Raw genomic sequence first — 26,433 nt, 5'->3', positions numbered from 1 at the left:
TGCCGGCAAAATTACCTTGATAAGTTACCTGTTTTCCATCTTGTCATCGTTGCTATTAAATTAAAATTGTCTCTTTTTACTTAATTACTTACTTTACTTTTTTACTCTTTTTAATGTCTCTTTTTTTCGCCGCTTTCTATGACGTCTTTCTAAGCCGCTGTTGGTAGTGTCGGGTCAGCCATCTCTTCTTCGTTCGTTACCACACCCGTAGTCTGGTAACGTAGTGACCTACCGTTGTATACTGTGGCGGTAGTACGCATTCGGAAACGTTTTCCGTGCTACACAATGCACACTGAGCATTCGGACGCGCTATATTTGTGGCGTACTACAAAATGCATACTATAAGTATGAGTATTCGGATTCAGCCCTGGATTGGGCTTTGCGAGGTTTGTTTACAGGCGTTGCTATGGTTACCGGTCTTGTGTTCCAACTGTTTATTATGTTTCTAATAAATCGCTGTCTAATCAATACTTCATTCACTGCCTCTTCCGTGGTCATTACAATATTATGAATAGACTGCATGGGTTCTCCGACGTCTCTCCCTCTTGGCCTGCCCATAACAGGTTCGAATATTAAGGGCTGCCTAATATTCGTTCGAATTATTATTTTTTTTGATATTCGAATTATATTCGAATCACGAAGTTCGAAGTCAAAGCCCTACTACACAGACACAACTCACTACACAGACACAACTCACTACCCCGCTACACAGACACAACTCACTACACAGACACAACTCACTACCCCACTACACAGACACAACTCACTACACAGACACAACTCACTACCCAGACACAACTCACTACCCCGCTACACAGACACAACTCACTACACAGACACAACTCACTACCCCACTACACAGACACAACTCACTACCCCGCTACACAGACACAACTCACTACCCTGCTCCACAGACACAACTCACTACACAGACACAACTCACTACCCCGCTACACAGACACAACTTACTACCCCGCTACACAGACACAACTCACTACCCCGCTACACAGACACAACTCACTACCCCGCTACACAGACACAACTCACTACAGACACAACTCACTACCCCACTACACAGACACAACTCACTACCCCGCTACACAGACACAACTCACTACCCCGCTACACAGACACAACTCACTACCCCGCTACACAGGCACAACTCACTACCCCGCTCCACAGACACAGCTCACTACCCCGCTACACAGACACAACTCACTACACAGACACAACTCACTACCCCACTACACAGACACAACTCACTACACAGACACAACTCACTACCCCACTACAGACACAACTCACTACACAGACACAACTCACTACCCCACTACACAGACACAACTCACTACACAGACACAACTCACTACCCCGCTACACAGACACAACTCACTACACAGACACAACTCACTACCCCACTACACAGACACAACTCACTACACAGACACAACTCACTACCCCACTACACAGACACAACTCACTACCCCGCTACACAGACACAACTCACTACACAGACACAACTCACTACCCCACTACACAGACACAACTCACTACCCCGCTACACAGACACAACTCACTACCCTGCTCCACAGACACAACTCACTACACAGACACAACTCACTACCCCGCTACACAGACACAACTTACTACCCCGCTACACAGACACAACTCACTACACAGACACAACTCACTACCCTGCTACACAGACACAACTCACTACACAGACACAACTCACTACCCCACTACACAGACACAACTCACTACCCCGCTACACAGACACAACTCACTACCCCGCTACACAGACACAACTCACTACCCCGCTACACAGACACAACTCACTACCCCGCTACACAGGCACAACTCACTACCCCGCTCCACAGACACAGCTCACTACCCCGCTACACAGACACAACTCACTACCCCGCTACACAGGCACAACTCACTACCCCGCTACACAGAAGCCACTGAACGACTCATTTGCATCAGACTCATTGAGCTGCTCTGAGTGGAGCCTAACCCTAACCCTAACCCTAACCCCATCAGACTCATTGAGCTGCTCTGAGTGGAGCCTAACCCTAACCCTAACCCAATCAGACTCATTGAGCTGCTCTGAGTGGAGCCTAACCCTAACCCTATTCCGGTGCTGCCAGCGATCCATGAGCAATAGCCCCTTTGTTAATGTCGCTCATCACTTGGGTGTCTTGACATTTCTTCAAACTCTCGGCCGTGGTTTACCTCGAGCGCAGTGGGCAGGGTATGGTACTTCTTCTCGTCCTCATCCTCTGAGCTGTCCGTGTCGTCGAAGTTCAGCAGAGACTGGTCGTTGTCCTGGAGGAACCGGTAGAACTCTGGGTCTTTGTTCTTCAACCGGGACAGCTGGTCTTTGTGCTGGTGGGCTTTGCCTTTCTTTTTATCAACACTTCGGAGACACAGTAAAAAGAAAAAAACAATATTGCTGCTATCGTCCATCGCGAAGGGGTTTGACGTGTCAATAATCAATGAAAACTTCAATTCAATGGAGTCAACAAAAGAAGAAGGAGTCTTACTCGTCTGTATCAGTGGTCTTTCCAGCTTCTTTCTTCTGTACACCGTTCTGTTTCGGCTGCTCATCCCCAGAGTCCTCATCGCCCGAGCCTTCATCACCTGAGTCTTCATCGCCCCCAGAATCCAAACCTGTCTGCAGGAACTCATCCACACTGAGGTCCTCCAACTTCCTATACAGGGAACAGATCAGATGTTGTAGATTTAATGTAACGACAACATAGTTATAAATCAACCTTTGCAGGAACAGAAGCATATAACGGTACTTTTAAACGATTAGGCTATATCCTACAAATACAGTACAACAGCTGGCACGGAATATGTAGGTAACCATGATATAACCTTGTTATAGAACAGTAACATTGACAAGACTAACTATACTAGCGGTATTTAGTCACAAGCAGCGTTCCCTTTGACGATGAAGTCACACAACCAACCAGCTAGCCCGCAAATATAACAAACAAAGATGATATCTAGCACTGCGTTCATAGACCACACATACGTGATGTGTAGTTTTGATATGATCAAATATTCATAACTCATGGTTCATTCCGTAAAGCTAAATAGTTGAGTGAATAATCTCCTACCTTTTCTGTGTGGCTGCCATGCTGGATGAAAACGTGACTCCCCTGAATCATTACCCACAATGCCTCTGTGCTCAAGGCAAGAGTTGATCTTATGTTTCACGGTCCTTTCCATATCACGAACCAATGTACAGTACCAAGTATTTGGGGTTTTGAACCTTTTGTCTTATACAAATGTGTGTGTCATATAGCGTTCTGATGTACAATTATATAATCAAACAGAAACGTAACGGATTTGCACGGATTTAAACAATAAACTATTTGCTGAAAAATAATACAACTGGCGAGCACGGAAAGCAAACATTACACTGTCAGCCCTGCGGACAGAGAAGCGCCAGTGTTTTGATGCGACACGTGACGTTCCTGACTCGCAATTTAATTAAGCTGCAATGACAGGACAGTGGTCTGTCCATAGCAGTGGATACAATCCCAACGTTGAATTGTTCACACCACTTAGATTAGCAGGTTGGGGAAGGATAGCATTAGGGAGACATTTATGCAGTTACCGGCCACGACGGCTGGTGTTGAGCCTTTATTTGTGTAAAATCGGAGGACTCACAAACACAGCAGCACGCCTCGACACATACTGTTACACGCAAATAACTAATGCATAGCCTACATGTAGGTCCTAGACACCATTGGTATGAATGAGGATGTGGTGTGAATAGGAAGGCTCCGCCTCGCGCAAGCTGTGCGACTGGAGAGGATGCGGGTTGGTGGAGGTTTAAGGCATGGGTTTAAGGTGATGCTGGTTGTTTTTATTATTGTCTGAAGCCTCCACAGCTCCACCTTTCGTTTGTGCCAAAATGGTCAAATCGAGCGCAGCTACTTTTCTTGTGTTTCCTGTGCGCTTTACCGAATGACCAAACAGCAGACGCTCAGTAGTTAAGGTGGTATGTGCTGGATAAGATAACATGCGTACAAATGATCTTTCTGTCAATTTAAAACAAATTATTATTTAAAAAAGTGTAATCTTAATTTCACATCTCCTATCTTTGCATCGCCTCAGATAAATACAAACATTGTTTTTATTTATAAAAGGAATTGGTGTAACGGCTCCACCTTAAATGTTGGTGTCCAATCTGTTCGCGTCCACTGTATATGAGGCAGTAAGCAGAGGCTTTCTTCATCTGTCGTACGCTTGAATCAATATGTGAAAATAGTCAGGCTGGCACTGTACATTTTTACAAAGCCGATGTGAATGTGACTGCTGTGTTTAATATCATCGTGATTCGTCACGGCGAAGAGGCTTTCTAAATCGTCCATCATAACCACTGGTAAATTGCATTCGTTTTCTCTCCAGTCTTTGCTGTATGGCTGCTGATGATAGCTGCTGTTATTTAAAATAAACCAGGGTGGGGGTTGGGGGTACCCTCGCTAAGCCTGATAAATACCCCACTGCTAACCCCGTTAGCCATGTATTGCAGAGGCGATCCTCCAGACAATAAGGTAAATAGTGCAGTTAGACTGTAACAACTGTGTTATTAGGCCTATGAGTTAGACCTGTGTTGAGAGGATGTTATGGATGGAGGCATACGGACATCATTTATCATCCCTGTCAGAAACGCTCCCGTGTACGGATCCATTTGAAGGCACATGGAGGAACCTGCTCTTGTTTCCATTGCTTTGCGTTTTGTTGATCCGTTGTGTTTGGGACAACCCGGACATAGAGGCTGGTCGCGGGTGTCTGGTGAGACAGGCTGTCTGTTGGACATGCTGTCTGTTGGACAGGCTGTCTGTTGAGACAGGCTGTCCGGTGAGACAGGCTGTCTGTTGGACGGGCTGTCTGTTAGACATGCTGTCTGTTGGACGGTCTGTCCGGTGAGACAGGCTGTCTGGTGAGACGGGCTTACTGTTGAGACAGGGTGTCTGGCAGTGTGGGCCGAAGCCTCTCTAAATATATATATCTAAATAATACTATGTAATGATGCGATGTCATGAGGAAGTTCAAACTTAAGGATTGTGCCGTTGTGTTCCAGCCGATGGACTCAGATAACCTTGTCGTCAACCTATCACGTTTACCTAACAAACGAGGATAAAGTGGAGCACAATGAGAGATTCTAAGGCTGTTTATAGCCATTGTATCGGTGTAACTTCAGACACGGAGAGATGGCTACAGGGGTCCTAGACTTGTCCTATCAGAGAGGTATGAAGGAGCTATAATCGGTTCATATGAGATGAGTCAATTGTGTTGTGTAACTGATAATGCTGTGAGATAGTTGCTACTGGATATGTTAGTTTAACAGAGCGTCTCAAGGGGCTGCTTTGGCCCCTCCCTGGGATCCCTTCACACTCGGCAGCATCTCTTCAACTATCTACTGATAGATAGTTGTGTATTGTAATTGTTTTGTATTAACATCTAGCTACATGTGTGCCCTTATATCTCACCTGTATTATATTCAAAAAGACTACAATTCAGATGAGTTATTACAATTAGTTTCATTTAGGCATATATTAATTGGCCTTATACCTTTAGATGCATATAGCTTGTCAAAACAATACAACAGGATGTAGGCCTGAGAGGACCAGCGTGTCCCCTCAGATCTCCTCATCTTGTCCCCGCCGTCTCTGGTCACCATGAGCACAGTGTAGTCGTCATGGTGACCGCTAACCGATGGAAGACCTTGGGATGACTTTTTTATTTATTTTCTCCCATTTTGTGCCACCTTTTTTTTGGACGCTGCATTAACTGGACATATCTGACGAGTTTATCAGATGAATCCCTTTCTAATCATCACATAGTGACTCTTATATCATCACTTACTTATACAGTACCTCTCTCTCTCTCTCTCTCTCTCTCTCTCTCTCTCTCTCTCTCTCTCTCTCTCTCTCTCTCTCTCTCTCTCTCTCTCTCTCTCTCTCTCTCTCTCTCTCTCTCTCTCTCTCTCTCTCTCTCTCTCCCCCCCCAGTGGCTCAGAGCGCCCCCCAGAGGCCCTCCGAGGCGAGGCGGACCACCGGCACCACGGGTACCACCATGATGGAGGGGGGGATGCAGCTGCTGAACCGCGACGGCCACACCATCTCGCACAACTCCAAGCGGCACTACCACGACTCGTTCGTCTGCATGAACCGCATGCGGCAGCGCTCGCTGCTCTGTGACATCGTGCTGCACGTGTCCAACAAGGAGATCAAGGCACACAAGGTCGTGCTGGCGTCATGCAGCCCCTACTTCCACGCCATGTTCACCAGTAAGTCTGTCACGCCAAGTTCACCAGTAACACTGTCACGCCATGTTCACCAGTAAGTCTGTCACGCCAAGTTCACCAGTAAGTCTGTCAGGCCATGTTCACCAGTAAGTCTGTCAGGCCATGTTCACCAGTAAGTCTGTCAGGCCATGTTCACCAGTAAGTCTGTCAGGCCATGTTCACCAGTAAGTCTGTCAGGCCATGTTCACCAGTAAGTCTGTCAGGCCATGTTCACCAGTAAGTCTGTCAGGCCATGTTCACCAGTAAGTCTGTCAGGCCATGTTCACCAGTAAGTCTGTCAGGCCATGTTCACCAGTAAGTCTGTCAGGCCATGTTCACCAGTAAGTCTGGACCGGACAGGCTACAGATCCTGAGCTTCTCTTAGCCCCTGCAGTGTTAGGGCTGAGGGCGGTCTACTAATGTTCTTAATCTTAATACAATAAATAAATTGATGTCGGTATGAACCTGTAAAGCGCACAGGGGATAAAGACGTCCACATGCTTCAGGGTTTGGTGGCGTGCAGGTCTGGGCTCCGCTGGTGGGAGGCGGGTGTCAGATGATGTAATGCTCATATGTAGCCCTGTGACATCACCTCGTTCTCCCCATACTGTAGTTAGCCGTCCCTCCCCGTCTGTATCAGCGGTGGTAGATCGTGTCCCAGAGCGCCCCTCCCCGACCGCACACCTCTGTCTATGAATCTTCCCTGGCGTCTATTTTAAAGGCCCCTTGATGGTGATCCCTGGGCCTGTCTGAGAGGGGGCTAGCCGCCACGACAGACTAGGGGGGTCTGGCATGCCGCCCAGACAGACTGGTTTCAAATTGTAGCTAGCAGGGTTCACACGGTCCAGCTGACTATCAGCCCCCCCCCCCCCCCTCGGCAGAACCGCCAGAGCCTGGTGGCCTTTCTGCAGATACGACGTGACCTGGACTGGCTGCACTCTGCTTCAGCTGCAAGAGGGATGATCATTGTCCCTTGGTGGATGTATTCTAATCATTGGGTGGGGGGAAAACCCAACTTTTCCAGCAGCTGTATTTAATTTCTTAGATTTTGTCAAAGACAATCTAATTTGGATTCATTCCACTATATAACTATTTTCATAAGCTATGATATAATGTTTTCTGCCAAACACACACACAGACACAGACACACACAAACACACAGTCTCTCTCAGACATTCGGACCGGACACACACCTGGACAGACTCCAAAATCTGCTACAATGTCAGAAGTTAAGACAACCATGAAACTACAGAGTCCACCTGGCAGCGTGTCACACCTGTATCATCTCCCTGGTACGAGACACACCCTGCCCTGAGGGGACGCATCCAAACCAACGCTCCGCAGTCAGGGCTCGGCCGCGCTCTTCCTCCCTGCTGCCTATGGAGACTATCAGACCGTAGGATGAACAGGACGACTCCCTACTATCTCAGACCGTAGGATGAACTGAACCTCTCCCTACTATCTCAGACCGTAGGATGAACTGAACCTCTCCCTACTATCTCAGACCGTAGGATGAACTGAACCTCTCCCTACTATCTCAGACCGTAGGATGAACAGGACCTCTCCCTACTATCTCAGACCGTAGGATGCACAGGACCTCTCCCTACTATCTCAGACCGTAGGATGAACAGGACCTCTCCCTACTATCTCAGACCGTAGGATGCACAGGACCTCTCCCTACTATCTCAGACCGTAGGATGAACAGGACCTCTCCCTACTATCTCAGACCGTAGGATGAACAGGACCTCTCTGTGTGTCAGGAGGTCCACGATGGGTGACCGCAGACCGTTTGATAAACAACCTCTCTGTGTATCAGGAGGTCCGCGATTGGAAGCGCAGACCGTACGATAAACAACCTCTCTGTGTATCAGGAGGTCCGCGATTGGAAGCGCAGACCGTATGATAAACAACCTCTCTGTGTATCAGGAGGTCCGTGATTGGAAGCGCAGACCGTATGATAAACAGAACCTCTCTGTGTATGTGGGGGGTTGGCTGCTCCTTCTGCAGATGAGATGTCGGAGAGCCGGCAAACCCACGTCACACTCCACGACATCGACCCCCAGGCCCTGGAGCAGCTGGTGCAGTACTCCTACACTGCCGAGATCGTGGTCGGGGAGGGCAACGTGCAGGTAAGAGACTGGGCACCATGCAGGTACGACACTCTGGGCACCGTGCAGGTAAGAGACTGGGCACCGTGCAGGTACGACACTGGGCACCGTGCAGGTACGACACTGGGCACCGTGCAGGTACGACACTGGGCACCGTGCAGGTAAGAGACTGGGCACCGTGCAGGTACGACACTGGGCACCGTGCAGGTAAGAGACTGGGCACCGTGCAGGTACGACACTGGGCACCGTGCAGGTACGACACTGGGCACCGTGCAGGTACGACACTGGGCGTGGGAACCACCACAGAAGGTCACCACTGTTTGGTCACAACGTGGTGAATGGCCGAGCTAATGTGTTGAGTTTCCCTTTTGAATCAGGAGGTGAGGCTGCTATACTTTAGATTAATCATTGATTTAACGCACAGACTAGAAATTGCCGGTTCCTTTTGGAATAATGTAAAAGGTGTGGTGGGGGGTGGGGCGATGTAGAATGAAGTGGTTCCCCAAAACAATTGTTTTTAGCTGCAACCACTAGAAAGTAGAGGATGGATGTCTTTAATCCCAGGCTTGTCCCCGCCATCGATGGGGTGTGACCTTCCTCCAACATAACTCACTCTAGTATCTGGACTAGAGATGCAGCAAGATGAAATTCCAATGAAAATCCGATACTGATATTATGAAGCTACTACACACGATAGCAGCTAACACGGCCGCAAAACAGATTGTTTTGTTTTAACTAAATAGCGTATTAAGATCTGGTGAATCCCACTATCTTCCGATGGCAATCTAGCAGAGTTGGGATGACGTCCTCCAGTGGCCGTGGGTGGCCTGCTCACTGCCCCCCCCCCCCCCCCCCCCCAGACGCTGCTCCCCGCCGCCAGCCTGCTGCAGCTGAACGGCGTGCGCGACGCCTGCTGTAAGTTCCTCCTCAGCCAGCTGGACCCGTCCAACTGCCTGGGCATCCGCGGCTTCGCCGACACGCACTCCTGCAGCGACCTGCTGAAGTCGGCCCACAAGTACGTCCTGCAGCACTTTGTGGAGGTCTCCAAGACGGAGGAGTTCATGCTGCTGCCGCTCAAACAGGTAGGCCGCTCCGGCTCACCTTGTTGTGGTGGTTGTTGACGACCTTGTCTGACAGGAACAGGGAGTTACCTCGGCTGATTTGTTTAGCATTTTTTGCTTTTTAAGTGGTGTTGGTGGTGTTGGTGGTGGTGGTGGTGGTGGTGGTGGTCGTGGTGGTGGTGGTCCTGGTGGTGGTGGTGGTGTTGGTGGTGGTCATGGTGGTGGTGGTGGTGTTGGTGGTCATGGTGGTGGTGGTGGTGTTGGTGGTCATGGTGGTGGTGGTGGTAGTGGTCGTGGTGGTGGTGGTGGTGGTGGTGGTGGTGGAGGTGGTGGTGGTGGTGGTGGTGGTGGTGGTGGTGGTGTTGGTGGTCATGGTGGTGGTGGTGGTGGTGGTGGTCATGGTGGTGGTGGTGGTGGTGGTGGTGGTGGAGGTGGTGGTGGTGGTGGTGGTGGTGGTGGTGGTGGTGGTCATGGTGGTGGTGGTCGTGGTGGTGGTGGTGGTGGTCGTGGTTAGGTGGTGGTGGTGGTCATGGTGGTGGTGGTTAGGTGGTGGTGGTGGTCATGGTGGTGGTGGTTATGGTGGTGGTGGTGGTCATGGTGGTGGTGGTGGTGGCGGTGGTGGTGGTGGTGGTGGTGGTGGTGGTGGTGGTGGTTAGGTGGTGGTGGTGGTCATGGTGGTGGTGGTGGTGGTGGTGGTGGTCATGGTGGTGGTGGTGGTGGTCATGGTGGTGGTGGTCGTGGTCGTGGTGGTGGTGGTGGTGGTGGTGGTGGTGGTGGTGGTTAGGTGGTGGTGGTGGTGGTGGTGGTGGTCATGGTGGTGGTGGTGGTGGTTAGGTGGTGGTGGTGGTCATGGTGGTGGTGGTGGTGGTGGTGGTGGTCATGGTGGTGGTGGTGGTGGTGGTGGTGGTCGTGGTCGTGGTGGTGGTGGTGGTGGTGGTGGTCATGGTGGTGGTGGTGGTCATGGTGGTGGTGGTGGTCATGGTGGTGGTGGTGGTGGTGGTGGTGGTTAGGTGGTCATGGTGGTGGTGGTGGTCATGGTGGTGGTGGTGGTGGTGGTGGTGGTGGAGGTGGTTGTGGTGGTCATGGTGGTCATGGTGGTGGTCATGGTGGTGGTGGTGGTCATGGTGGTGGAGGTGGTGGCGGGGCAGACTGCCCGATGGGGGGCATCAGAGGGGTGGGCCTCGGCCTTAAACCCCAAACCCTAACCCTGAACTCGACCTTTAACCCCTGACCTAACAGATAAAGCTGTCAGTCCCCAGCTCTGTGGGTTCCTCCCAGCTCTCCTTAGCTCGGCTGTGAGTCGGTTCGCCTGCTGCTGCTGCTACTAGTGCTGCTGTGTGTCCACATGTTTGATCTGTTGTCCCAGCGTTGTGCTGGCCTTGGACTCACTTCCTGCCAGCGGTCTATATGTAAAGATAGCCAGGTTTACAGCCCGGGTTTGAGAGTCCCTGGGGGCAGCATGCAGTGAGACGTTTCCTGTGCTGAGAACGTGTTTGAAAGGTCAACTCAAAACCAAATTAGGTATAATGTGCGTCATCTTTATGGAAAAAAAGTAAAGGCTAGTGTTGTTCTTTGTTGGAGTGTATGTATTAGGAGCACATGTGTTTTTCCCAGTTTGAGTCCATGGATATTAACTGGTGTTTTACCGATCCTATAGGCAGGGGAAAAACCATGAATCCATGAAATCCCTCCCAATTAATTCAGACTAGTTCAGTACAGGAGAGTGGTGCTGTCTGATAATCTGGGGGGCCACCCAGGTCCAAACACAAGCCAAATCGCAAAGGTCTTTAAGCTTCATTTTTTGCATGACCATGATGAATCTATTAAAAGCAATACGGCACAAAATATATATCTGAAAACGTTAAAATAACTTCACTTGTGTAAAGCAATGTGTATTGCTTTCCATCTGCCATTTTTAAATATGCCGCGCAGCTTGTGAACGCAAAGGATTCTGGGTATATTGGCTCCATGAGGATCCAGCGATGCTTCTTTGAAAAATCTCGGAATTCTCAACAACAAACGACGCGAAAAGAGTATTCTCAACATTGGAACATTGCTTGTCGGCATTCTATGACATAGCGTCCTTAAAAGGGCAGCTGTTGAGCATGCTTCCTTCACATTCGGAAACAGCCTCTGTCTCTGTCTCTGTCTCTGTCTCTGTCTCTGTCTCTCTCTGTCTGTCTCTCTGTCTCTCTGTCTCTATCTCTGTCTCTGTCTCTGTTTTCTTCTCTGTCCTTTGTCTCTGTTTCCTTCTCTTTCCCTATCTCTGTATCTGTCTCTCTCTCTGTTTCCTTCTCTGTCTCTCTGTCTCTGTCTCTGTCTCTGTCCCCCTCCTACTCTGTCTCTGTCTCTGTCTCTGTCTCCCTCCTTCTCTGTCTCTGTCTCTGTCCCCCTCCTACTCTGTCTCTGTCTCCCTCCTACTCTGTCTCTGTCTCCGTCTCTGTCCCTGTCTCTGTCTCCCTCCTTCTCTGTCTCTGTCTCTGTCCCCCTCCTACTCTGTCTCTGTCTCCCTCCTACTCTGTCTCTGTCTCCGTCTCTGTCCCTGTCTCTGTCTCCCTCCTACTCTGTCTCTGTCTCCGTCTCTGTCCCTGTCTCTGTCTCCCTCCTACGCTGTCTCTGTCCCCGCCCTGTCTCACCCTCTCACTGCAGCTCGATGGCACAGACAGACCTGCACAGAGCCCCTGTAGTGTCTGAAACACTGAAACCAGACCGATGTCAGACAGGCTGTCGTTAGTTGCCCACATGTGTACATATTTAAATGTCAAAGGTAAAAATAGCGTTTCCAAATGGCCGTGGTAAATTAAAAAGGTACCAGTGGTTCCATTAGTGTCTCACACAACACGGCGGGTTTCTATTGAAGTCTTCTGCATGTCTGGGCCGAGGTCCGTGTTTCCTCAACGGGGGATCGAGTGTAATAAGGGAGGACGGTGCGTGTGCTTTACCCACATTCACTCATCCTGCTCAGGACCGTCTCTTGTGTCTGAGAACAGGTTGCGATCTCTGTTATACTTATCTTTGTCCTTTCTCTGCAGCCCTCTCCCTCTATCCATCCCTCTCTCGCCTGTATCTAAACTATGTACCTGTGTCTTTCCCTCTCTCCTATGTATCTCTAATCTCTCGCCCCCTCTTTCCCTCCTATATCTCCCTATTGCCTCTCTTGCTGCTCAGCTGTCTCTTGCCCCTATGTATCTCAAACCTCTCTCGCCCCCTCTCTCCCCCTCTCACCCTCCCATCCATCTCTAATGTCTCTCGCCCCCTCTCTCTAATGTCTCTCGTTCTCCCCCTCTCTCTCATGTCTCTCCCCCTCTCTCTAATGTCTCTCGCCCCCTCTCTCTAATGTCTCTCCCCCTCTCTCTAATGTCTCTCGCCCTCTCTCTAATGTCTCTCGCCCCCCCCCCTCTATGTCTCTCGCCCCCCCCCCCCTCTATGTCTCTCGCCCCCCCCCCCTCTAATGTCTCTCGCCCCCCCCCTCTAATGTCTCTCGCCCCCCCCTCTGTCTCTCGCCCCCCCCCTCTAATGTCTCTCACCCCCCCCCTCTGTCTCTCGCCCCCCCCCAGGTCCTGGACCTGATCTCCAGTGACAGCCTCAACGTGCCGTCGGAGGAGGAGGTCTACCGCTCCGTGCTCAGCTGGGTGAAGCACGACGTCGACGGCCGCCGCCAGCACGTCCCCTGGGTACGACCGCCCCCACAGCGCCACACCCCCACGACCCCGAGACCCCCCACACCCCGAGACCCCCCACGACCCCGAGACCCCCCACGACCGGAGACCCCCCACGACCCCGAGACCCCCCACACCCCGAGACCCCCCACGACTGGAGACCCCCCACGACCCCGAGACCCCCCACGACTGGAGACCCCCCACGACCCCGAGACCCCCCACGACCCCGAGACCCCCCACACCCCCCACGACCCCGAGACCCCCCACACCCCGAGACCCCCCACGACCCCGAGACCCCCCACACCCCCACGACCCCGAGACCCCCCACACCCCGAGACCCCCCACACCCCCCACGACCCCGAGACCCCCCACGACACGACCCCGAGACCCCCCACGACCCCGAGACCCCCCACACCCCCCACGACCCCGAGACCCCCCACGACCCCGAGACCCCCCACACCCCCCACGCCCCCGAGACCCCCCACGACCCCGAGACCACCCACACCCCCGAGACCCCCCACGACCGGAGACCCCCCACGACCCCGAGACCCCCCACGACCGGAGACCCCCCACATCCCCGAGACCCCCCACGACCCCGAGACCCCCCACACCCCCGAGACCCCCCCACCCCCACGACCCCGAGATCCCCCACACCGCCGAGACCCCCCACACCCCCCACACCCCCGAGACCCCCCACACCGCCGAGACCCCCACACCCCCCACACCCCCGAGACGCCCCGAGACCCCCACACCGCCCCCACACCCCCCCCACACCCCCCACACCGCCCCCACAACCCCCACTACGCCCCCACTACGCCCCCACAGCCCCCACTACGCCCCCACACCGCCCCCACACCCCCTACACCGCCCCCACACCGCCCCCACACCGCCCGCACACCCCCCACACCGCCCCCACACCCCCCACTACGCCCCCCCACTACGCCCCCACACCGCCCCCACACCCCCCCACCCCCCACACCGCCCCACACCCCCCCCACACCCCCCACTATGCCCCCACACCCCCCACTATGCCCCCACACCCCCCACACAGCCCCCACACCCCCCACTACGCCCCCACACCCCCCACTACGCCCCCACACCCCCCACACCGCCCCCACACCCCCCCCACACCCCCCACTACGCCCCCACACCCCCCACTACGCCCCCACACCGCCCCCACACCCCCCACTACGCCCCCACACCCCCCACTACGCCCCCACACCCCCCACTACGCCCCCACAGCCCCCACTACGCCCCCACACCACCCCCACACCCCCCACTGCACTACATTTACATTGAGGGCATTCGGTGACTTCCAACCATGGATACACGTTCACCCCGACCTGGGGAGCGGTCAGGGGGGGCTCAGGGACCCCTCCACACTCAGCTAGGAGGAGCCGCGGTCAGACTACAACCTTCTGGTGACCAGTCAGCGTGCTCCCCTCCTGAGCCCCCGCCGACGGCACCGAGGAGCAGCAGCAGGCTCCTGTTCTAACGGCCTTCCTCTCCCCCCCCCAGCTGATGAAGTGCGTGCGCCTGCCTCTGCTGCGCCGGGACTTCCTGATGAGCAGCGTGGACACGGAGCTGCTGGTGCGGCACCACTCGGAGGTGAAGGACCTGCTGATCGAGGCGCTGAAGTACCACCTGATGCCCGAGCAGCGCGGCGTGCTCAGCAACAGCCGCACACGCCCCCGCCGCTGTGAGGGGGCCAGCCCCGTGCTGTTCGCTGTCGGTGAGGGGCGCCGGGGGCCAGGGGGGGCTCTCTCTCTGTCTCTGTCTCTGTCTCTGTCTCTCTCTCTCTCTCTCTCTCTCTCTCTCTCTCTCTCTCTCTCTCTCTCTCTCTCTCTGTCTCTGTCTCTGTCTCTCTGTCTCTCTCTCTCTCTCTCTCTCTCTCTCTCTCTCTCTCTCCTCTCTCTCTCTCTTTCTCTCTCTCTCTCTCTCTCTCTCTCTCTGTCTCTGTCTCTCTCTCTCTCTCTTCTCCTCTCTCTCTTTCTCTCTGTCTCTCTCTCTCTCTCTCTCTCTCTCTCTCTCTCTCTCTCTCTCTCTCTCTCTCTCTCTCATCGATCGCCTCGTTCGCCCTCCCTGCCTCGATCAATGAGGAGTTTTTGCTTTCTCTCTCTGTGTTCTCTTTCTCGACCGCTCTCTTGGAGGGATAGATGGACACACACATGTGTGCGCACGCACACACACGCGCATGCACGTTTGCAGGCACACAAACACACACACACACACGCCCTTCAATGGCCAACACTGCCACATTAGACAACATGATGTGTACCCCCTCCCTCTCTCTCTCTCTGTCTCTCTGTCTCTGTCTCTGTCTCTGTCTCTGTCTCTCTCTCTCTCTCTCTCTCTCTCTCTCTCTCCCCCCATCTCTCTCTCTCTCTCTGTCCCTCTCTCTCTGTCTCTCTCTCTGTCTCTCTCTGTCTCTCTCTCTCTCTCTCTCTCTCTCTCTCTCTCTCCCCATCTCTCTCCCTCTCTCTGTCTCTCTCTCTCTCTCTCTCTCTCTCTCTCTCTCTCTCTCTCTCTCTCTCTCTCTCTCTCTCTCTCTCTCTCTCTCTCTCTCTCTCTCTCCTTCTCATTTGTCACCAGTACTCATGCTGACAGTAACAGTAGTATCATCTTTTATTAGAGGCGGCTGCAGTGTAATTATGGAGAGACTGCGTGGGCTGTGTGTCTAAATAACCTCAGACCAAACTAAGCTGTTCCATCAACACCTTCAATATTTATAGCCAGTTATATAACACACAAACTTTTTCTGTGGCATGATAGTCAATAAATAGACTTATCTCAATGTTTCAAAAACTTTGGTCGCTTATTCTAGAGAGCAAGCGGAAATATATTGGAAGAGTTTATATATTCTCCACCGTTTGAAGACACAGACATACAGATGTGTTGCTGACCAGCTGCATGTGTTCCTCCTGGCCAGGGGGGGGGCAGTCTGTTGTAACCAGCTGCATGTGTTCCTCCCGGCCAGGGGGGGGCAGTCTGTTGTAACCAGCTGCATGTGTTCCTCCCGACCAGGGGGGGGCAGTCTGTTTGCCATTCACGGGGACTGCGAGGCCTACGACACGCGCACCGACCGCTGGCACATGGTGGCGTCCATGTCTACGCGGCGTGCCCGGGTGGGTGTGGCAGCCATCGGGAACAGACTCTATGCTGTTGGAGGGTGAGTGACCCCCCATGACCTATGACCTCTCACCTCTGTTATTGGGTGTGTTTCAGATCAAGCGTGAGTTGCGTTGCCTCGCATAACATATTGCATTCTGGGATCAAAACGTCAGAAATGCTGGTAATAATGTCATGTCACATGACTTTAAAGGGGACATATTATACCACCAGGTGTGAGTGGAGGGACGTCATATGGGGCAGATTTTGGAACGGCTTGTAAGGCTAATCACACGCACACCTGGTGGTATAATATGTCCCCTTTAAGAACTCGCGGGAGCTCCCTCCGTCTGCTTTTCTGTGCAAATGGTCTCAAATAAATGCGGACATAAGACACTCCCCTCAACATATCAAAACGTTGCCCTGGTTGTTTGGAATTATTGCGTGTAATTTCCAACATGAGGAATGACAAACTGTGCTTGTTAAAATAACGTGAAGTGAACCTGTGTCCGACTTGGCGTGGTGGAAACTTGACGTGTTTCTGACTTCTGACATGATAACTGGCACCAAGAAGGGAGGAGAGTTTGAACTTGGTCATTAGTGAAATACAACCAACACAGAACACACCATCAAGTGTGTAACGATAATGGTGATGACAATGATGATGATCATGCACACCCTGGACCTAGTGTGCTCCACTGGAACCACCCCTGGCCACCTCCAGTGTGAAGACCTGGCAATATCAGACCATTTTGCCATTTCTTTCTCTGTCTCTGTGCCCGCACCCCGTCTCCCCAGCAAACGTACCATCACATTTCGGAAAACGAAACAGGTGCACACTTCTGTGCTGTCTACCGCCCTAGCGACCCACCTGGCCACACCCCCTCCTAACACCACTGTGGACGGTCTGGTGGAACTCTACAACACAGCTCTCTCCCTCAGCCTGGACTCTGTTGCCCCTCCCATAACCCGGCAGGTCTCCCTCTCTCGCCCCGCCCCCTGGTTTACTCCTGAGCTTCGCCTCATGAAGGCAGCTGGCCGCCAGCTTGAGAGGCGTTATAGAAAATCTGGCCTCACTGTACACCAGGAGGCTTACAAAGACCATGTCAGGGAATACAAGGAGGCCCTCTCTAAGGCAAGGATACTCTACTACTCCAAGCTTATCAATAACCAACAAAACCACCCCAAAAAACTTTTCTCAACCATCAACCGTCTCTTGCGCCCCCCTGACGCTCCCCAACCCTCTGACGCTCTGGACCTGTGCTCCCGGTTCCTGGAGTTCTTCCACAACAAAGTGGAGACCATTCACAACCACCTCCTCCAACACTCTCCGTCACCGTCTCACACTGACCTTCATCTTGGTGCCGACACCCTGCAGTGCGGTCTCTCCGCCTTTGCAACACTGGACGCTAACCAAGTGCACGACTTAGTGTCCCGAGCTAAGTCCTCCTCCTGCAAGCTGGACCCCATGCCCACCTTCCTGGTGAAAACCTGCCTACCTGTTATCTGCCCCTTCATAACTGCCATCATCAACTGCTCCCTTGGTTCTGGTGTGGTGCCCGCAGGCTTTAAAACTGCAGCAGTCATTCCCACCCTGAAAAAGCCCGGTCTTGACCCTGACGACCCCAACAACTACCGCCCGATCTCCAACCTTCCTTTCCTAAGCAAAATCCTGGAAAGAGCAGTGGCTTCCCAGCTCCAACACCACATGGCCCACCATGAGCTCTTTGAACCCCTTCAGTCTGGCTTCAGAATTCACCATAGCACCGAAACTGCCCTCATTAAAATTACTAACGACCTCCTCACTGCCGCCGACAATGGCCTCATCTCCATTCTTATCCTCCTCGATCTCTCAGCAGCCTTTGACACAGTATCCCATTCCATCCTCCTCACCCGTCTTGCGGAGCTCATTGGTCTCAGTGGCTCAGCCCTCTCCTGGTTTCAGTCCTACCTCGCCAACCGCCAACAATACGTCACCTTGGACGATGCCACCTCCACCACGGCACCAGTCAACCATGGTGTTCCCCAGGGATCGGTGCTCGGCCCTTTATTATTCACCATTTACATGCTCCCCCTTGGTCAAATCATCCGTCATCATGGTCTCAGTTTCCACTGCTACGCTGATGATACCCAACTATATATCAGCACCAAACCCTCAACTCAGTTTCCACCGGCCCCACTAATCAACTGTCTGCAAGACCTCAAAATCTGGATGACCTCTAATCTACTCAAATTGAACAGCAATAAAACGGAGCTCCTGGTCGTGGCCCCCAAGTCACTGCTCAGGAAGGTTGGGGATCTTCTGCTGGAAGTGGATGGCTGCCCTATCACCCCATCCCCCGTAGTCCGCAACCTGGGTGTCATCCTTGACCCCACCCTGTCATTTCAGCCTCATATCAACAACACCACAAAATCTGCATTCTTCCATCTGAGAAACATCGCAAGACTTCGACCCTCACTCTCAGACTCAGTCACTGAAACACTCATCCACTGCTTCATCTCCACCCGTCTGGACTATTGTAATTCCATCCTCACAGGTCTCCCCTCCAAAACCTTGGACCGACTGCAATATGTTCAGAACTCAGCTGCCAGGGTTTTAACTGGCACTAAGCCCTGGCAGCACATCACCCCCATCCTGATGCAACTCCACTGGTTACCTGTTAAGTCCCGGATCAAGTTTAAAATCCTCCTACTCACCTACAAGTCCCTGCATGCTCTGGCCCCCCGTTACCTCTCTGACCTCCTCCATCCCTACACCCCCCTGCGGTCCCTCAGGTCCTCTGCTAAGGACCAGCTGGAAACCCCCCGCACCAGACTCAAGACCTTTGGGGACAGGGCCTTCTGCGCCTCTGCCCCCACTCTGTGGAATCTGCTCCCCCTCCATATCCGCTGTGCCACTTCAGTGGAGTCATTCAAAAAGCTCCTGAAGGCACACCTCTTCTTAGAGGCCTATGGCCTTTAACCTGCCCCCCCCCCTGTGTACACCTCTTGTTAAGCGACCTTGGGTACCTTGAAAGGCGCTATATAAATTGAATTTATTATTATTATATTATTATTATTATCATGATGATTATCAACAGGTTTGTAGCAGTTTGTAATAATGTGACACTCTGAGCTTGACATACGGTGAACAGTAAGCGTGTCCCCCCCCCCTCCAGCTACGACGGGACCTCGGACCTGGCCACGGTGGAGTCCTACGACCCCGTCACCAACACCTGGCAGCCTGAGGTTTCCATGGGGACGCGGCGGAGCTGTCTGGGCGTGGCCGTCCTGCACGGCCTGCTTTACGCCGCGGGGGGCTACGACGGGGCGTCCTGCCTCAACAGGTAGGGGGGGGGGGCGGGGCCTACTGCCTCAACAGGTAGGGGGAAGGGGCGGGGCTACGACGGGGCTTCCTGCCTCAACAGGTAGGGGGGGCGGGGCCTCCTGCCTCAACAGGTAGGGGGTGCGGGGCCTTCTGCCTCAACCGGTAGGAGGGCGGGGCCTCCTGCCTCAAAAGGTAGGGGGAGGGGGCGGGGCCTCCTGCCTCAACAGGTAGGGGGCGGGGCCTCCTGCCTCATCAGGTGAGGAGGGGCCTCCTGCCTCAACAGGTAGGAAGGGGCGGAGCGTCCTGCCTCAACAGGTAGGAGGGGGGGGCGGGGCCTACTGCCTCAACAGGTAGGGGGGGCGGGGCCTACTGCCTCAACAGGTAGGGGGGGGCGGGGCCTACTGCCTCAACAGGTAGGGGGGCGGGGCCTACTGCCTCAACAGGTAGGGGGGGGCGGGGCCTACTGCCTCAACAGGTAGGGGGGGGGGCGGGGCCTACTGCCTCAACAGGTAGGGGGAAGGGGCGGGGCTACGACGGGGCTTCCCGCCTCAACAGGTAGGGGGGGCGGGGCCTCCTGCCTCAACAGGTAGGGGGTGCGGGGCCTACTGCCTCAACAGGTAGGGGGAGGGGGCGGGGCCTCCTGCCTCAACAGGTAGGGGGCGGGGCCTCCTGCCTCATCAGGTGAGGAGGGGCCTCCTGCCTCAACAGGTAGGAGGGGGCGGAGCGTCCTGCCTCAACAGGTAGGAGGGCGGGGCCTCCTGCCTTTAGGGGCCGGCTGTTTGGCCGGAGGAATAATCATTTATAATTTATGATAATTAAGTATTATTTTATTGCACACCAAACATTGTTTTAAGCACGCCTTTATTTTAAATTTCTCCTTTTTTTTGTATCTTTCAGAGATTTTCCTCTAATGTCCTCTAATCCTCTAATTCCTTTTTTCATGTAAACGTGCCAAGCTTATTATTGATACATTATGAAGAAGTCAGTCTCCCTCTTCTGTGGTTTAGTGCCTGATTCAGCATCCTGGCAGTTCTTTGTATAGTAGTCCTTGGGTTCTAAACCTTCGCCTTAAGCCTCGTCGTCCTGTTGTCTCTCTCGCCCGCGTCGCCCCAGCGCGGAGCGCTACGACCCTCTGACCAGCACCTGGACCTCCATCCCCGCCATGAGCACCCGACGGAGATACGTGCGCGTGGCCACCCTGGGTGAGGCCCCCCTCTCTACTGGCTCTCCCTCCCATCTCTCCACCAGGGAGAGATATGAGCTCCAGGAGTATTTCTAAACGGACGACCGCACTAAGATGAGACGAGCTATGTTTGATTTGAGATGCGTGCTGACCCCCCCTCCTCTCCCTGCCCCCCCTCCCTCAACAGACGGGAGTCTGTACGCCGTGGGCGGCTACGACAGCTCGTCACACCTGTCCACCGTGGAGAAGTACGACCCTCAGGTAAACGACCCCCCCTGTTCGCCGCCACTTCCTGTCCTCTGTGTTGCCGTGGAGACGGCTCAGCCACAGCGTCCCCTCACCGCCGCCCTGTGTTCCCTGCGCTGTGATTGGCCGAGCAGAGCAACGTGTGGACGGCCATCGCCAACATGCTGAGCCGCCGCAGCAGCGCTGGCGTGGCGGTGCTGGAGGGCCTGCTGTACGTCGCCGGGGGCAACGACGGCACCAGCTGCCTCAACTCCGTGGAGCGCTTCAACCCCAAGACCAACAGCTGGGAGGGCGTGGCCCCCATGAACATCCGCAGGTGGGTCCCCAGCCCCCCCCATGAGGCCAGGCTCCTCCCCCTAGCCCCCATATGAGGCCAGGCTCCTCCCCCTAGCCCCCGTATGAGGCAGGGCTCCTCACCCTAGCCCCGTATGAGGCCAGGCTCCTCCCCCTAGCCCCCGTATGAGCCCAGGCTCCCCCCCCGTATGAGGCCAGGCTCCGCCCCCTATGAGCCCAGGCTCCTCCCTCTAGCCCCCGTATGAGGCAGGTCTCCTCCCCCTAGCCCCCCTATGAGCCCAGGCTCCTCCCCTGACCCCACCCCCTCAGGGTTCAGTGGGAGGTTTGGTGTAGGTTGTCCAGAGAGGACTCTCCAGCGGCTCTAGAGTCCAGGTGTAGAGTCCGCCTCCCTCTAAAGGGCAACGCAGCGACCCCCGGACGCAACAACCGCCAGACGCAGCGACCGCCAGACGCAGCGACCGCCAGACGCAGCGACCACCAGACGACCACCAGACGACCACCAGACGCAGCGACCACCAGACGACCACCAGACGACCACCAGACGCAGCGACCACCGGACGCAACGACCGCCAGACGCAGCGACCGCCAGACGCAGCGACCGCCAGACGCAGCGACCGCCAGACACAGCGACCACCAGACGACCGCCAGACGCAGCGACCGCCAGACGACCACCAGACGACCACCAGACGACCACCAGACGACCACCAGACGACCGCCAGACGCAGCGACCGCCAGACGCAGCGACCGCCAGACACAGCGACCACCAGACGACCACCAGACGACCACCAGACGCAGCGACCACCAGACGCAGCGACCGCCAGACGCAGCGACCACCAGACGACCACCAGACGACCACCAGACGCAGCGACCACCAGACGACCACCAGACGCAGCGACCACCAGACGCAGCGACCACCAGACGCAGCGACCGCCAGACACAGCGACCACCAGACGACCACCAGACGCAGCGACCACCAGACGACCACCAGACGACCACCAGACACAGCGACCACCAGACGACCACCAGACGACCGCCAGACGCAGCGACCACCAGACGCAGCAACCACGCAGACGCTTCGACGCAGTCGAGAACCTGTTGGTTCTGCGTCGGGTTTTAGTGATCCAATCACAGCCCTCGCTGCTGCGTCGCCTCGACGGAAGGTTAACATTTTTTGGGACGCCCGTGTCCGGCCCTTGCGGTGGACGCAAGGAGGGTCCGCGAGGACGTAAGGGGTCCGTATAGCCCCTTGGGCTGCGTGGGACCATAATCAGCCCTTCAGGGCGTCTCTGTGGCTGCAGAGGGGAGGGTGCTTCAGGGCTGCTGAGACCTCTCTCCTCTCGCCGCCTCTGAGTCTCTGGAGCCCCTCTCTGATGGACGTCTGGTCGGCGGAGAAAGGAGAGACTCTGAGGAGCTCTGCTGTGTTTAGGAACAGCGACAACGATTGAAGGAAGGAGCAGTCGGTCGATGTTGTTGACCAGATACCTCGATATTGGTATTGATATTGGTATTGGTATTGGTATTGATATTGATATTGGTATTGATATTGATATTGATATTGCGACTGTATTGTAAAGATGAGTACTGGTGATTTAGAAAAAAATATTTACACAATGAGTTAAATATTTTAATATCGTAATATCTTCAGTACTATGGAGGAAATGACAGGGTTGGTAAAGGCAGATTATAGAACAGCTAGAACAGTCTGGTTCATTGAGATACAGCACCTTACTGTAATGGAGCCTTTTAAACCAGGGACACCATGTCGGACCATTTCAAGATATCCGAGATCCAAGAAGATTTCTAGACTCACATCATAATATCAATATCGATATCTATATTGCCAAGCCCTCCCATACCCGAACACACACACACACACACACACACACACACACACACACACACACACACACACACACACACACACACACACACACACACACACACAGACGCACATACACTTACCAAACAGCAGGGGGTGCTGCAGCAGCCTGTATCGAGCGTTGACGGTGACTGACCAGCTCCAGCAGCTCTTGACTCGTCCCGCCAGCAGGGGGCTCCCCTTCCCGGAGTACGAGCTGCTCTGTGCTGACGCTCCCTGTCACTGCTGCCCCCCAGCCCCCAGCCCCCTCCCCCTTCAGGTGCTCATGCACCCGGGGAGGGTCGGGTTGCTGGTGTCAATGCACCCAAAGGTAAGTAGTATTGCTGTTAGTGGACTCACAAGGTCGTCTGGGGACGGCTCAGCCCTGCCTCGGAGCAGACCTCCCCTTCTGGACGCGCAACCATGAGTTCAAATGAAACAGCTCCATCTAGATAAGACATGCATTCACCCGTGTGCAGATATCTCTGCGTGTCGCTTTAAGAAGGCAGTCGCTCTTCTGGCTTTAAACTACCCCCCCCCCCCCAACAGGAGCACCCACGACCTGGTGGCCATGGACGGCTGGCTGTACGCCGTGGGCGGGAACGACGGCAGCTCCAGCCTCAACTCCATCGAGAAGTACAGCCCCCGCAGCAACAAGTGGGCGGCGGCCTCCTGCATGTTCACGCGCCGCAGCAGCGTGGGCGTGGCCGTTCTGGAGCTGCTCAACTTCCCCCCGCCGTCCTCGCCCACGCTCTCCGTAAGCTCCACCAGCCTCTGACCCGGGGCCCGCGCCCCCACCCGCCGGGGGGGCTGGGCCCTGGCCCCGCCCCCGGCCCGGGCCCTGGCCCCGCCCCCGCCCTTAGCCCCGCCCCCACCCGTCCTAGCAACCGCCGCTAAAGCCCAGACTGGCTCTGGGAAACGGAGGAACTGCTCTATATGAGAGAGAGAGAGAGAGAGAGAGAGAGAGAGAGAGAGAGAGAGAGAGAGAGAATGGCTGAAAGTGTAGGGTTGAGTGTTTTAAGTAAATTGTTAGAGGTTTATTGGTGATACATACATATATCTATATATATATAGATATATGTATGAGTATGTGATAGGTCATTGACTTATTTTATTTCCCTGTTCAGCAGAATGGTCGGCGCCCTTCTAAAAGCCTACAGGCAGATGTTTAAAGAGGAAGAAAATATATGCTCAACATTTTAAACAGAAAAGTATTTTTGTCCCTGAGAATATAGAATTGATAATTGATGTATTTTCAGTTCTTATCAAGGGCCCCAGTCGGCCTTATCTCATAGCGGCCCCCTGGGTTCTAGGCGCTAGCTGGGGGGCCTCTGTTAGGACCGAGGGGGTCGCTGACTGAAGAAGGCCTAATCAGACTCCGTCAGAAGGTACCCCTCCCAACCTCTCTCCCATCCTCCAGTGTTTCACACTATTCCTATAAGCTGTGAGAGTCATCGAATGTCATGTGTACCGTAGTGGTCATTATTGTCGAGCTGCACCAGAAAATTGTTAACTCATGTTTTTGTAATTATTTGTTTAATTTGAGGAATGTGATTCTTAATTGGAAATGCCATGCATGTTTACAGGCATTGTCTCATCAGGAGATTAAAGATGTTGTAGTGCGGCTATGCCACACTAGGTGGCAGTAACGGCAATGTTTTCCAACCCCGGGAGCATGGCCACCAACATGGGACATGCCCTATCGTTAATCCAAACACGGCTCGGGCTCGGTCCTTTTGGAGAACAAAAGAAAAAGCGGGATGTGCAATTCAATTATATTATTTATGACTTATGTGTCTTGATAAAAAGCAGTTTTTACGTGTTCTCCTTTGGTTTGCGGTTGTATATCATGATGAACGCAGCGCGAGTGTCCTAATATGGATCAGTCATGTTTGTGTTGGGGAGCCAGGCTTCTGATTGTTGTGAGTCACTGAATACTTTCGGTCAGCGAGCTCCACCACTCATTTTATGAACAATGTCTCAAGCATGATCTAAAAAAAAAAATCAGTGTTTTCTTCTTCTGAACAGAGGATTTCTGTCTGCCTGCTAAAACAAAGCAAGGAAACGTTTTACTAAGCAGCTCATTTTCCAGCCGAGGCAGAAGGGACTCAACGCTTCTGAGCAACATGTAGTTTAGGAAGCAACATGACACTGAAGAAAGCATGACCTAAAACCCCTGACCTAGCGACCTCAGCCCTATCGACCACTGACCTTACGACCTAACAACCTCTGACCTAGCGACCTCAGCCCTATCGACCACTGACCTTACGACCTAACAACCTCTGACCTAGCGACCTCAGCCCTATCGACCACTGACCTTACGACCTAAAGACCCCTGACCTAATGACCTCAGCCCTATCGACCACTGACCTTACGACCTAACAACCTCTGACCTAGCGACCTCAGCCCTATCGACCACTGACCTTACGACCTAAAGACCCCTGACCTAACGACCACCTGACCCAACGACCTCTGACCTAACGACCATCTGACCCCTGACCTAACGACCCCTGCCCCGGCTGGCTTCATGGGGTACGGTGTAACGTGTTGCTGTCCCATTTGAGTTTACTCAAGAGCGTATCAGTTTTTATGTTACCTCATCTTTGTATTATTTATTTATTTTCGCTTTGCAAGCAAGCGTCTTCAAACGTGCGCGGACGAGTCTGGACGAAGACGACGATACTGAGATCAGAACGGAAAGTAACTGTTAAGCATTATCAGCGTAACGATACTGGCCCCAGTCTGTATCGGCCAACGAGGGTAGAAGAACGGACCCCCAAGGGCCACATACACACACAGGCTTTCCTTTTGACCCTCTTATCAATACGTGGATTCATACGGGGTCGGTGAAACCATTCCAAACTTCTGAGAAGTTCAAATCGTTTCCTTATTTTATGGGGATTTGACGGATCCTTGGGCTGCGTCCCAATCTGGGGGGGGGGCAGTGGGGGCCTTTGAGGAGCCCTGGGTGGGGGTTGGATTACGACCCAGCAGCGGGAGGGGGGGGGGGATATGAAGGTGGAGTGTGCAGTAAGGGAGAGGATCACAGAACCACCAGACCCCTCTCGTCCAGACCCCCCCCCCACACCAAACTTCTCATCGGTGCACTTACCATCGTCGCTTTTTAAAATGATTTCTGTGTCTGTTGTCTGCTGTTAATTTATACATTCGTTTTTTTTGTTGTTTATTTATTAAGAAACTTAAAATGATGAATTTTGCACTATGTTGAAACAGAGCAATACACTGTACGTATACAAAGAATAAAGAGGATTTTGTCCTGGTGTGAAACAGTGCTGATA

The 26,433-nt window shown here is 53.6% G+C and overlaps 2 protein-coding genes across 2 annotated transcripts in view; one reads left to right on the top strand and one right to left on the bottom strand.

Annotated features, from left to right (window-relative positions):
* The window catches only part of noc2l (NOC2-like nucleolar associated transcriptional repressor), a 30,319-nt gene extending 27,085 nt beyond the window's left edge, over positions 1-3,234 (bottom strand). The window contains exons 1-3 of the mRNA XM_030352700.1: positions 3,129-3,234; positions 2,547-2,714; positions 2,236-2,419 (exon numbers count right to left, since the gene is read on the bottom strand). Of these exons, the coding sequence (XP_030208560.1) occupies positions 2,236-2,419; positions 2,547-2,714; positions 3,129-3,148 (372 nt within the window). The 5' untranslated portion in view covers positions 3,149-3,234. The remainder of the gene's footprint in view (positions 1-2,235; positions 2,420-2,546; positions 2,715-3,128) is intronic.
* A 964-nt stretch (positions 3,235-4,198) lies between these two features.
* Positions 4,199-26,433, top strand: klhl17 (kelch-like family member 17). The gene is made up of 12 exons (XM_030352713.1): positions 4,199-4,402; positions 6,035-6,313; positions 8,318-8,439; positions 9,279-9,500; positions 13,037-13,153; positions 14,657-14,870; positions 16,163-16,307; positions 19,405-19,572; positions 20,667-20,755; positions 20,924-20,997; positions 21,117-21,298; positions 23,684-26,433. Exons 2-12 carry the CDS (start codon positions 6,100-6,102, stop codon positions 23,910-23,912), a joined length of 1,776 nt encoding a protein of 591 aa, XP_030208573.1. The 5' UTR covers positions 4,199-4,402; positions 6,035-6,099; the 3' UTR covers positions 23,913-26,433.

This window comes from Gadus morhua, chromosome 1, assembly GCF_902167405.1.
Source record: "Gadus morhua chromosome 1, gadMor3.0, whole genome shotgun sequence".
NCBI lineage: Eukaryota > Metazoa > Chordata > Actinopteri > Gadiformes > Gadidae > Gadus > Gadus morhua.
This window is presented reverse-complemented; position numbering and strand designations above follow the sequence as displayed.

Excerpts from the sequence above, each read along its gene's own strand:
- klhl17 (XM_030352713.1), top strand. The coding sequence starts at position 6,100 with ATGATGGAGGGGGGGATGCAGCTGCTGAACCGCGACGGCCACACCATC. Across the intron at positions 6,314-8,317 it reads CTTCCACGCCATGTTCACCA|ATGAGATGTCGGAGAGCCGG; the intron begins GTAAGTCTGTCA and ends CTCCTTCTGCAG. Across the intron at positions 20,756-20,923 it reads CGTGCGCGTGGCCACCCTGG|ACGGGAGTCTGTACGCCGTG; the intron begins GTGAGGCCCCCC and ends CTCCCTCAACAG.